The sequence below is a fragment of the Carassius gibelio genome, chromosome A24, assembly GCF_023724105.1.
Source record: "Carassius gibelio isolate Cgi1373 ecotype wild population from Czech Republic chromosome A24, carGib1.2-hapl.c, whole genome shotgun sequence".
Lineage (NCBI taxonomy): Eukaryota > Metazoa > Chordata > Actinopteri > Cypriniformes > Cyprinidae > Carassius > Carassius gibelio.
In genome coordinates this window covers 19,293,598-19,306,908 of record NC_068394.1, presented here as the reverse complement: position 1 = coordinate 19,306,908, position 13,311 = coordinate 19,293,598, and the positions used below count along the sequence as shown (strand labels likewise).

Sequence of the window (13,311 nt, the reverse complement as noted above, 5' to 3'; positions counted from 1 at the left end):
TAATAATAATAATAATGATGATGATAATAAATGGGGTTTATTTGGTAGAAAATAAGATTGTTAAAAGGATTTCTGAAGGATTGTGTGACTAGAGAAAGGATGCCAAAAAATTTGAAAGTCAGCTTTGATTGTTCCTAATAAACTGTTTAACTGCTCCCCCAAGTGGATATTAAATTATGTTGTGGGATAATTAAATATATTCTTAATAAACTACAAACATAAAATTATATACTTTTATTTTGTTCTCACATTCTTTCTTGTAAGTCCTCACTCAGTGGCACAGTTGAATGGGAGGCTCATTATGCAGCTCATTATGCAGGGCTTTGTCTTCTCAGGTGTAAATCACAATGATATTCATGATAGTTGACGCCTACTCGCATATGACTTTTACCAACAAAAAGTGTTTTAGAAAATTTAAATCAATATATTGTTTTATGTGAGTGAGTAAACAAGATGATTTTCACATCATTCAGAAAGAAAAATTCTAGGCTACAAGCTCCAGTTCTCAACTTTTCCCGCAACCAATGTTATGTATGTGTTTTATTGCCTTATTCAAGTGATTTAACATTTTTAGTTTTTCACTAACCATGCATAACATTTTTTTCCTCAAAAATACAATCATGTACATGCATGCATTTCACATATTATTATAGCCCAGTTTGTGCTGATTACAGTGATATTAGACTTTACCCATTTAGATATTTATAAGAAACTGAAAAAAGCACAAATGTCAGGGCATGACAAAACTTTTCAAGGCCCCAAAAATACCCTTAGACTCCAGAGGGTTAAGCTACATACCCAACTTAATTGTTAGGGCCTTGGCCCGGGGTAGAGCTGAAGGCTTGGAATCAGGAAAGATTCCCTTAAAGGGATACGGCTAAGAACCTAGCATTTTATACCAAGTCTTGGCTGTCACACAGGGGCTACTGCTTGCTTTCACTTAAGCTTGCTGAAGGAACTGTCTCAACAGATCCCTAGTAGCAAAACCCTGTTTAGATAGGTATCCGAGGATACATAGGTGGAGTTGCGCCAAAGTTGAACGGGGCTTTTACCAACTCAAGAAAGGGCACGAAGCAACCGCGTGAGCCCTCACCATATAGGATTTTAGAAAGAACGCAGAATACTAGCGTGCAAACTTACCACAGTGTGGATTTCAGAAAGTGCACAAAGACTTCACGTGCACACTTACCATAGAATGGATTTTCAAATACTGTTCTAAGGAGGGCTCTTGTGGTACTCTGATAGAGCAGATCATAGATTGAAAGCTGCATCTCAAAACAGTGTGTTTGAGAGTCATCAACTCAATCTGTGCAAATAATGCTGGAGCGCTCTGGGGAAAAAACAGAGAATTCAGTCTCATATGAGAGGAGAACTCCAAATTCAGAGTAGCGCACTCATAGGTCACCTCCACTTCCCGCTGGATGCGACAGCACAACTTAGCGGCCAGGAGACCCCTCAGGGTGACCTGGCCGGACATCCATGAAACATGTGATCTCAGCCACCTAATACCGGAACATGAAGCGGAATGGCTGGTGCTGATGAGTGTTTAGTAAACACTGTAACTGAGTACTGCAAAGTAAACTCACAGAGTTTATTAGTAGACACTTAACCACCAGCAATTTACAGAAAGGGTTGCATACTCACCCACCCTCCTGTGCTGGAGCCCCACTCAAGGGGTGCCTCCTTTTAGTCCGGACCATCAGTACGGTGGTTTCTATGAACATAGAACAGCCAAAAACATTAAAGTTCCAGCATAGGAGACTGTTATGCTAGTGGTTTCCACCTAACCTCGATCAGGTAGACAGCTTGTGGTTACAGGACGAGGAGGATAAAAGCAGAAGTTAAAAAATCTCCAAAGGGAATGAGCAGATACCTAGGTATCGCTCTGATTCAGACGAGAATACTGCCTTGTCTGGATCACATCCCTTAGGTTCTGCTTACGTCCTTGTGACCCACGATTCCTCTTACCCCTGCCCGGAGCACGAGTCTTAACACCAGCCTTCTTTGCCTGTTTTTGATCCTCAGATCAAGACAGGCCAGGACCCCTACATTGTTCTGGCTCAGAACTTCGTGGAACTTCGTGGAAAGAAGGTACTGAAAGCAGCGGAGCATGCCTACATCTCCTTGAACTTCTCAATCACTGTCTCAACAGAAATACTGAAAAGTTCAGCAGGAGAGGATGAGAGAGGATGTCTCCCCCACAGAAAGAAAGCTCTTTCTACAGGGGGCATCCTCTCATCGCCTCGATGTCGGCACATTTTACTCTAATGCCGAAACCGATGGATGCAAGAAGAAATGGCCTCTTTTATTTCTTTTCGATCTCTTTATGGGGTTCAGGCAGAAATGGAAGACTCACATGAGCTGGAAGGCTATGGTCAGAAAGATAATGCTTATCAAGGCGGCCTCAGGGCGTCACCTTGTTAGCGCACTTTCATGGCAAGTCCAACTTTGCCGTGGCGTGATCCATAACCTCTAACAGCTCTACATACGCAGGGCAGGAGGATTGAGAGGCTCAGCCTCAGCTTCTTTACCATCCTCAAATATCTCCTGCTTTTCCTGATCAAAAAACCCAGCAGAGCACTAACCTCAGTATCAGAAAAGTGTTAAAAATATAACATCTTCCCCCCTAGGCTTTCTATCTCGTCCACCGTCATTATGAACACAAAAGGAAAAGTCCCTCTTTAAACCATTCAGACAGATCCACCTGAAATTATCATGAGCTCATTCTCCTCTGTGCCTCAGCAGCGGTGGGTCCTGAACCATGGGAAGCAGATGGCCACTTTATTCCCTTTTTTTTCCTCGGAAAGAGAGATGAACGAGAGCGGAGCTTTTTCATTGAAAAAAACGCTCACAATGCACGCAGATTTCCTCCTCAAAGACATTGTGTGCTTGCTCTTCACCCAAACAAATGACGCAAAGATCGCGTGTGTCATCAGCTGTAAAATAATGCCAGCATGATCTAAACGCTTGCTAGTAGTCACCATGATAGACAGAGAAAGATTGCTCTTACAAGTCCTTTCAGATGCACGCTTCAAACAGTCATGAATGACGTGTTCTCCCAGTGCCTGTTTATAGTTGTGCTGTCGCCGGCCAACAAGTTGGTGTTTTTTCAATTTATACTTCAGCCCCGGCCACAATGAGGTGTTCCGCATAGTGCCCCCTAGAAGACGCAGTTTGAAGATCCCTTGAAAGGGAACCTTTGCTCACCAACAATATTGTTAATATATTATGACAATTTAAAATATTTGTAAAATAGTCAAGTTAAGGTAGCTAAGTTTAGGTATGGGGAAGGATTAATGGATCTAAAATATTTTCATGCAAAATAATATATGAATAATTGCTTCCCAATATGCTAGTTGTATGTATGCTAATAGTTAATGGTGAAAATTAGTCCCTAAACTAAAGTGCTTCCTAAATCACATTTTTTGTTATTTTAAGTTATAATAATGTTTCACAATAATGTTTTACTGTATTTTTATAAGATAAGATCAGTAGTGTATACAATATGTTTATACCATTAAGGGAATACATGAATTAATTAACAGCAGTACTGGAACCGCCAACAGTTATTTTAATCATAACATTGGCAAAAAGATCTAAATATGTAATGGGGTTGCACCAGGTGGCACAACAAGTAAATTAGATTTAATTACAGTATTCAATGAAAGTCAAAGTAAATGAGGGGGCGGGGAGGGGTACAATACTGCAATCACAGACATTCCTATCTGGGAAAATAAACTGCTGGATTAGCTGAAAAAAAAAAATACACTGGGCAATTTGCGCTTTAGGTTGAGGTTGTGCAAGCAAAACACTGGCATGTTTGATATTTGATTGATATTTCAAAGTATGTGTGAAAGACAAATTTACCTGACTCCTTTAGGGAAAACTAATCCTGTTCGAAAGGAGGAAAGATGAAAAAATAATAATTTATTCAGATTCTACATCAATTTAAGTTTGGTTAATTTGGTTAACATATATTGAATTATATTCAAATGTTGTAAGTATCTGAAACTTTAAACTGAATGTTTCCATTTTAAGGAAGGTTTTTGATTTAAAAGTCCTATCATCTTCCCACGGGACCTTTTTCTTTTTCAGTCTATCTTAAGCATAGACTGCGTTCATTTCATTTTTGAGTGCAGAGGTTATTTTTAAAGTTAGCACGGAAGTTGTTTTATAAGTAAAAGACTCCACTGTATGTTTTATGATCTTGGCTTGGATACTGACCCTCACTTCAGCAAATAATTGACAGTTTGTGTAAAGGCCTGAGTTAAATGAAATGACTAATTGACATATATGAATTACATTTCACACATGATGATATTAATTAAAAAAAAAAAAATCTTATTATTTGAGTCTGATTTCAACTGATTCACCCAAAACTGAAAATGTACAGTTTATGCCAGATGTAGTTTGTTCTTAATCAGAACAGATTTGGAGAAATTCAGCATTACATCACCATTACATCACTTGTTCACCAATAGATCCTCTGTAGTGAATGGGTGCTGTCAGAATGACAGCTGATAAAAACATCACAGCAATCCACAAGTCATCCACACTACACCAGTCCATCATTTAATGTTTTCTATGCAAAAAGGCTGCATGTTTGTAATAAATAATCTCATTATTAAGCTGTTTTTAAACTTCAAACAAGTCCTATATGCATCAAATGTATTTGTCCAATGAAAAAGTAATATTTTCTGAATCAATAAAAAAAATATGTACAGATCAAGAACAGCTGGTAAGTTAAAACAGTCCAAAATATTTTAAACAGATATATTGGTGGATTTTAATGTGATAGGGCAACGGGGTGGACCTTTTCCCTGGAGAAAACATTGTGTATTATGGACCATTATGGATTCATTGATTTCTTTTACTCTCAAAAATAAAGGTATAAAAGCTTTGAATGAAGAAATGAAGATTGTTTCCAAGGGTTAGGGAGAGGGTGAAAACAAAAACAACTTACTAATATTATAAATGGACCTCGTAGATGAAAAATGTCAGAAAAAAACTATGATATGACCCTTTTAAAGTTCTCCATGCACACTGTAAATGTCATAACCAGTAAACCCCTCCTGACCTATCCATCAAATTTTGATTGCAATCTGTTTCTGTCCATTTCTCTAGATTTTTATATTTGAGAATAACATCTACTATCGGGCCACTGTGGAGAACCGATCCATCCGTCTTGTTTCTACTGGGAAGGAGGGTGTAATATTCAACGGCCTGAGCGACTGGCTTTATGAAGGTATGAAATATTTGGATAAAAACATGGACAGTTGTTTTCTATGCCTTGCAAACCTGCTGTAAATTAGGTCTTGTCAGGACAATACTGGCAAGAAAAACCTTTATTACTTAGACATGAGATGAACATTCAATAAATCTAAAGTAAATATGCATCTTTAAAGATTATGTACTGTGATTTGCATTGTATCTAACTTAGAAGAGGCAGATTTTGATGGTGATAGATTCTGTCAAAGAATCAAAGAAATAAAAATCAATATCCCAGCATCTTCCAGAAGGCACTACTGCCTTTGAAAAGACTCAGTGGTTGTGGATTTTCATGGTTGTGCTGTGAGTCTCCCATTTAAACTTTAATCTGGGTTCATATTGCAGAGGGCGACCCTTGCCATGAGTTTATTAAGTGCCGAAGGTCTTAAAATGGACACGTATTATTAATTGAAGCCGATGAATGTATTAAAGAGAGCAGAGATTCATCCTGACGTATCTCTGATGCTCTTGATCTCACAGTCTCTCTGTTTATATGTGTGTATATATATACATACACACACACACACACACACACACACACACACACACACACACACGTTTAGTTTTCGCATTTATGATAAACTAAAATATACTTTGTACATTAACTTTATTTGCATATGCTTTATTTTGTCAGTCAGCAAATCAAATTTCGACAAAATAATTATTTCTCATACTTTAAAACTTTTCATTTGACTTTGGTACAAAGTGCACTTCTTAATAGTGTATTTAAAGTCTCAGACAATCTATTTAAGTTGCTCATTATATCCAAGTACTCAGAAGCCAATTTATGAAAACTTGAAAATAACGAGTAACCTTTACTAGATTTCTCTGAGGCAAGAGGTTTGCAAGATATTTTCAAGTAAAGTTATTAAATTGAAATTTACAGGACACAAATGTATATTCAATACAATTAATCACAGTTCTTTTTCACAAGATTAGCAGTCACATTTGATACATTATTTATTTCTGAAAAAAAAAAAAATTACCACTTCTTAATTCTGGCTGATGATAGTATATGGACACATTAATTGATAGCGAGTTCTAGCTGAAATGCTATTGCATTTTTGGCCATGAACAAGTGTTTAATGCTAGTAATAAAGTGCTATCACGCCAATCTCTGTGTGAGACAGGACAAAGCTCTGCCAAATTAAGGGGAGAAAGCACTCTACACTCCAAGGGACTGTAATATAGTAACTTCCTATCTTGATTCTGGACTTAAGATTCGAATAAGTGACATAAGTACCCTTAGCTTTTAAACAGATAGGATATGATTCTAAGGTTAGGATATTTCTATAAAACAGCTCCAGACCTCAGAAATCCCAGAACTCAGTTTCTCAGTTTTACATTGCGATCCAACTTGTTGTTTCAAGTTTACATGTGCCCCACTGTCCTTGACTTCCAGTCCATTGGCATTAAGTCAGTTATTGTCATGTGAATGGCTCACAGTTATCAAATTCACTGGCAGATCCTCTGAATATTTAATGATTCATCAAGCTTTGTGCAGTTTGAGTTTGTAAAATACGAATCCAGAGTCTGTTCTCTGTTTCGAGGAAAACAGGTGGCCATGCATTCATTGACAATGGAGTTTATGCCTGTCAGACCCTTCTGGATATGGAGTTCCCTGATGTGCTTAGGGAAAGGTTAATATATGGTAATTCAGATTACCCATGGCAACCCAAAAAGGCTGAAACAACCGATATTCATCATTCCAAGAACAGTCTAATTCCTCCAGCTCTATGGAGTTGCATTAAAGTCGAACGATCCACAGTGTTCATTTACTTAATGTGATTTCAATGTGGCTAAAAGTTATAGTGAGGAAAGTGTTCTAATCAACCTCACACCTACACATTCTCCTCTCTGTACTTTGAAGATCAAGACTGTGGTTTGTTGCAATGTTGTGAGTATGCTTTCTTAGAGTAGTTCATCACTTTGCAGAGAGCATATCAATTACCTCAATCAGTCTGCATAATCAATGCTGAGTTTTAATTACTCCTGGATAATCAGTGAACTGCATGTAGTTCTTACTGTGGCAGAACACGTATGCTCTCTCTTGCAGTCTTGCGGGGTTTGCTTCTATGCATTTGCAAAAATTGTAGGGTGTTACGTTTGCTGTTTTATGATTCAGAAAGGTATAAAATATAATGAATATAATTATATTAAAATGATTTCTGAAAGATCATGTAACACTGAAGACTGGAGTAATGGCTGATGAAAATTCAGCTTTGCATCACAGGGATAAATTACATTTGAAAACATATTCAAATAATATACATTTCTTTTCAGTTGTAATACTAGTTCACAGTATTAATGCTTTAACAAACTCTTTTACAGTTTGATTTAATAAATGCAGCTTTGATGAACATAGCAGGCTTCTTAAAATATTAATAATAAATAATAAAAAAAAATCATACCGACTCTAAACGTTACATCTGTAGTATCTAAGAAATCGTTTGATATTTATTTTTTGTAAATCATTCTCTCAAGATTACAGCATGAATCACATTCTGTAACACTAAATATAATACTAAATACTACAATAAAACTATAAAACACTTTCATTTACCCATGTGATTAAGAGCAGCATTTAACTAAATATTTTGCTGCAAAAAAGTGATGTAGCATTTGTCTTTGGCTTGTTTCTGGAATATGAACACTAATTTTGAAAACAGCTCTTTTTATCATGCTACTGAAAAAAAAAAAAAAAAAAAAAAACATGGAGCTAACGTTACAAACAGCTCTGTGTCATACAAAGTGTAAACGAGTATTTGAGAAAAACTTCATAATGATATTTCCCCCTTTTAAACTCTTATTATCCAATGAAAGGATACATTTTTGTGATATTTTTTTTAAAATAAAAGACCAAAAGGATTAACAATGCATATGGAAAACAGCCTTCTTTGATAATTTACCAAGGGTGCCGATATTTGGCCACGACACATTTTTACAATATTCTATTGTCCAATTTTGGTCAGCCTGTGTGAACTGTAGCCTCCATTTCCTGTTCTTAGCTAACAAGAGTGGCACCCGGTGTGGTCTTCTGCTGCTGTAGCCCATCTGCTTCAGGGTTCAATGTGTTGTGTGTTCAGAGTTGGTATTCTGCATACATTGGCTGTAGCGAGTGGTTGAGTTACTGTTGCCTTTCTATCATCTCTTAACAAGTTTGCCCATTCTCCTCATACCTCTGAAATCAACACAGTATTTTCATTCACACAACTGCCACTTACTGGATATTTTCTCTTTGTCAGACCATTATCTGTAAAGCCTAGAGATGGTTAATGTGCATTAAAATCACAGCAAATCAGCAGTTTTTTTTTTTTTTTTAATACTAACACTAACAACCATTCCATGTTCAAAGTCACTTAAATCCCCTTTCTTCTCCATTCTGGTGCTCGGTTTTAACTTCAACAAGTCGTCTTCACCACATGTAGATGCCTAAATGCATTGAGTTATTGCCATGTGATTGACTGATTAGGAATTTGTGTTACCAAGCAACCTAATAAAGTGGCCTTTCGCCTTCAGAACTGCCTTAATTCTATGAGGCATTGATTCACCAAGTTCTTTAGAAATGTTGGCCTATATTGATAGGATAGCATCTTACAGATTGTGGGATGCACATCCAGGGCACGAAGCTCCCGTTCCACAACATCCCAATGATGCTCTATTGGGTTGAGATCTGGTGACTTTGGGGCCATTTTAGTACGGTGAACTCATTGTCATGTTCAAGAAACCAATTTGAAATTCGAGCTTTGTGACATGATGCATTATCCTGCTGAAAGTAGCCATCAGAGGATGGGTACATGGTGGTCATAAAGGGATGGACATGGTTAGAAACACTGCTCAGGTTGGCCCTGGCATTTAAATGATGCCTAATTGGCACTAAGGGGGCTAAAGTGTGCCAAGAAAACATCCCCCACACCATTAGACCACCACCAGCAGCCTGCACAGTGGTAACAAGGCATGATGGATCCATGTTCTCATTCTGTTTACGCCAAATTCTGACTCTACCATCTGAATATCTCAACAGAAATCGAGACTCATCAGACCGGGCAACATTTTTACAGGCTTCAACTGTCCAATTTTGGTGAGCTCGTGCAAATTGTAGCCTCTTTTTCCTATTTGTAGTGGAGATGAGTGGTACCCGGTGGGGTCTTTTGCTGTTGTAGCCCATCCGCCTCAAGGTTGTGCCTGTTGTGGCTTCACAAATGCTTTGTTGCACACCTCGGTTGTAACGAGTGGTTATTTCAGTCAAAGTTGCTCTTCTATCAGCTTGAATCAGTCGGCACATTCTCCTCTGACCTCTAGCATCAACCAGGCATTTTCACCCACAGGACTGCCACATACTGGATGTTTTTTCCCTTTTCACACCATTCTTTGTAAACCATAGAAATGGTTGTGCATGAACAGGGCCGGCGCTAGCCATTTGGGTGCCCTAAGCACACACCCACACACCTACCAACCAAAGAAATAACTACCATTCAGAATTTCTTAGTTAGGTTCTCTTTACTTCCAAAATAACTGCTGCAAAGTTAAAATTTTTAGTGCAAATAACAGTATAAGTGTATGAATTTTATGAAGTATGAATTTTTAAGTGCACATTTTAAACTGCAAATAACCATGCATAACTGCAGAGTAGAAATTACTCAACAGAGGGACTACATCTCTATAAAGAGACCATTCTGCTATTCTATAGAACTATATTAAACATTTAAACATTTTTAAACACATGCCTACATTCTGCTATTCTATAGAACTATATTAAACATTTAAACATTTTTAAACACATGCCTACATTTCGTAGCTGCAAAATCAGCTATCAGCAGTGTTGGGAACGTTACTTTAAAAAAGTAATTAGTTATAGTTACTCACTACTTGTTCCAAAATGTAACTGAGTTAGTAACTGAATTACTCTATAATAAAAGTAACTCGTTACCAGGGAAAGTAACTATTTGCGTTACTGTAAAAAGAAAAAAAGAAAAAAAAAAAGTAGCTACATGTCAGAGAATTTGTACGTTTTTTTTTTTTTTTTTTTGCAGTTTTCACAAGTCATTTGAAATGAGTAGAACAGACAGGTACATAACTTTCAATATTTATTGCACGTCAACAGACAGCAAGAGTTTTATCCTACACTTCAAGTATTATCTTTGTAAGAAAAGTGTTTTTGGCCACTAGCTTTGTAGATGCGTGTCACACATTACATGTACACATTACATGCACGTTCTTGCCTTTGACCACAATGAATTTGAAGTAGTGCTTATATCTTCACCTTGAAAATGCCAACTTTTCATCGGATTGCTCCTGACTCGCCATCTTGCCATCTCTGCTGCGAATCTCTGTGTAGCTGTTGCGTGTGTGTGTGTGTGTGTGTGTGTTTGGCGCTGCTGGCGCTGCCGCGTGTGCCGGCATGTGTGTAAAAACACTGGCTCTGATTGGCTACCATGAAACACATGACTCTGCATTAGCCAATCACAACTGCTTATCTCGTCATTAACCCACCTGGTTTGCTGCGGATTGCATAGATTATTAAATCAATGCATACATTGATATGCATTGATTTACAATGATATGCATACAATGCATACGCACCACATTTAACATTCAGTAACGTTAACGACGTTGTAACGACGGGAAAAGTAATTGGTTAGATTACCGCGTTACTGAAAAAATAATGTCGTTACCTAACGCCATTCTTTTAAAACTAACATTTTTATTTAAAATATTGTCTTACCTGCAAGCGACGCGCGAGCATCATCCCGCTGTCTCTTCTTTTTTTCTTTTTTCCGTCCCCGACTCTTGGTGCCTTTCGAGGCCATGTCTGAGGTCGGTGTCTGCCAAATTTGACATTTATTGAGACATAATCGAACAGACCACTGGGAGGTGGGGAAGGGGGGGCACCAGAGGGAGACTGGCACAGAGATTCACCTTTTTCTCGACTAATTTGGTCTAGGCCTATATTACTTTTGTATTGCTTTTGTATATCAACATGCTTTTAGAAATATTTTATTTGTTATTTATACTAGTAGCCTATTGTGATGATTTTTTCACGACCCAGATTTTTTGGTGCCCCCCCAAGCACTTGGTGCCCTATGCGCAGTGCGTGATGTGCATGTGCGGGGCGCCGGCCCTGTGCATGAAAATCCTGAGCAGATTGTGAAATACTCAGACCGGCCCGTCTGGCACCAACAACCATGCCACGCTCAAAATTGCTGAAATCACATTTCTTTCCCATTCTGACATTCAGTTTGGAGTTCAGGAGATTGTCTTGACCAGGACCACACCACTAAAGGCATTGAAGCAACTGCCATGTGATTGGTTGATTAGATAATTGCATTTATGAGAAATTGAACAGGTGTTCCTAATAATATATATATATATATATATATATATATATATATATATATATATATATATATATGTGTGTGTGTGTGTGTGTGTGTGTGTGTGTGTGTGTGTGTGTGTGTGTGTGTGTGTGTTTTAGATTCAGTGTAAACACTACATAGACATATTGGATTAAATTGAATTGAATTGTTGGAGAAATAAGTCAAATAAGTTACTAAATCTAAATCTGAAATAAAAGTAAATTAAAGCTGAAAAAAAAAAAACTAAATAAAAAAAACATGACAACAAAATGAAATAAAAAAAAGAGCTAATTAAAAATATGAATAAATAATATAATAGTAAAAAAATAATCAGTCTTGGGTAAACTTACTTTTAAAAGTAATGCATTACAATATTGCCTTACTCCCTAAAAAAAAAATTACGAATTACTTTAGTGTGCTAGCTGAGCTGATCAGACCTCCACAGGCCTTCTCACTCATTGAATTATCTTCTCAATGAACTCCAGCTAATTAAGTTGCTAATGGTTTGTTAGAAGCCTGTTATTACCCTGATCAATCCAATGAAGGTGATGAACAACACTAAAGTCATGTTTGTTAGGGCTCTTTTGAATTTAAATGAGAATATTAGAAATGTGCTGCACACAGAGTTAGGAATACTTGGGCTGACTTGTGGAACATGAACAATGGACTTGTTTGATCAATGTAAAGCAGAAATCAGCAGACTTTAAAGAGTTTATGTTGTAACGCATATGTACTCTGTTTGTAGAGTGTATTCAACTAAACTGTGTGTTCAGGGGGAAAGTACAAGACAACAGCTTTTGCATTCTAATTTATCCAAAATATATACATGCATGTGTTTGTATTTATATATACATAATAAATATAGACAGTACACATTCATATATTAAGTAAAAAAAACAAACAAAAAAAAACCTGGGGCCTGTACCATGATGGTAGCTGAACAAATTCAGAGTTACAGGATTAGTCTTGAGTTGACAAAACCAAACCTCTCCAAATGTTGGTACCATGATGCTGTTCATCAACTTTATTTGTCACCTCAGGCTTTGATCGTGAGTTTGTGGAGCACGTGCATATGAATGTGTGACATCACTGATGAACAGCCAATCACGAGCCTTGCAATACAAAGCAAATTTGATTTACTTCTCGCAAGAGACCCAGCGATATTCAAAACTAAAGGTTAAAGGTTTTGCTAAAGGTTAAGAGATTGAAGAATATTACTAATTTAAACGTCATGTGAAAAATGAAGGAGGACAAATAAAATAAAATATCTTGCTCTATCAGTGCAATGACAAGTGAAACTTGCTAACTTAGTTTATACATTTGAAAATATATAGTTCTAAAGACTCGAACATGTAAGGTCAGATTTTTTTTTTTTTCTTTTAAGTAGTGCAATCTTTTGATAATACAGCTTATTTATATGGCATGATCTGTATACATTAATATTTATAAATAAATAAAAAACAATTTATAATAACTGTTAAACTGAAATTGCTTGTGTGTAAAAGATAAACAATAATAATATGAATCACAATAATTACAATAAAATGACTCAATAATTATAATTATTATTTTTATTATTAAGCATTAGTGACCTTTAATTTGGAGCAAGATAAACTGGAGTGACTTTGTGTCAGACATGTGTCACATCTCTCACATCTGATTGGTCCAACTTCAGTTTGAGATCTCT

At 36.9% G+C, this 13,311-nt stretch overlaps 1 protein-coding gene and 1 long non-coding RNA gene across 3 annotated transcripts in view; one reads left to right on the top strand and one right to left on the bottom strand.

Moving 5' to 3' along the window:
* LOC127946135 (uncharacterized) overlaps positions 1-13,311 on the bottom strand; it is a 229,990-nt gene that overhangs the window by 160,642 nt on the left and 56,037 nt on the right. The window lies entirely within an intron of this gene.
* LOC127946128 (dipeptidyl aminopeptidase-like protein 6) overlaps positions 1-13,311 on the top strand; it is a 279,989-nt gene that overhangs the window by 232,646 nt on the left and 34,032 nt on the right. For both annotated transcript variants that reach the window (XM_052542441.1, XM_052542440.1), the window contains exon 8: positions 5,125-5,245. In XM_052542441.1, the coding sequence (XP_052398401.1) occupies positions 5,125-5,245 (121 nt within the window). The remainder of the gene's footprint in view (positions 1-5,124; positions 5,246-13,311) is intronic.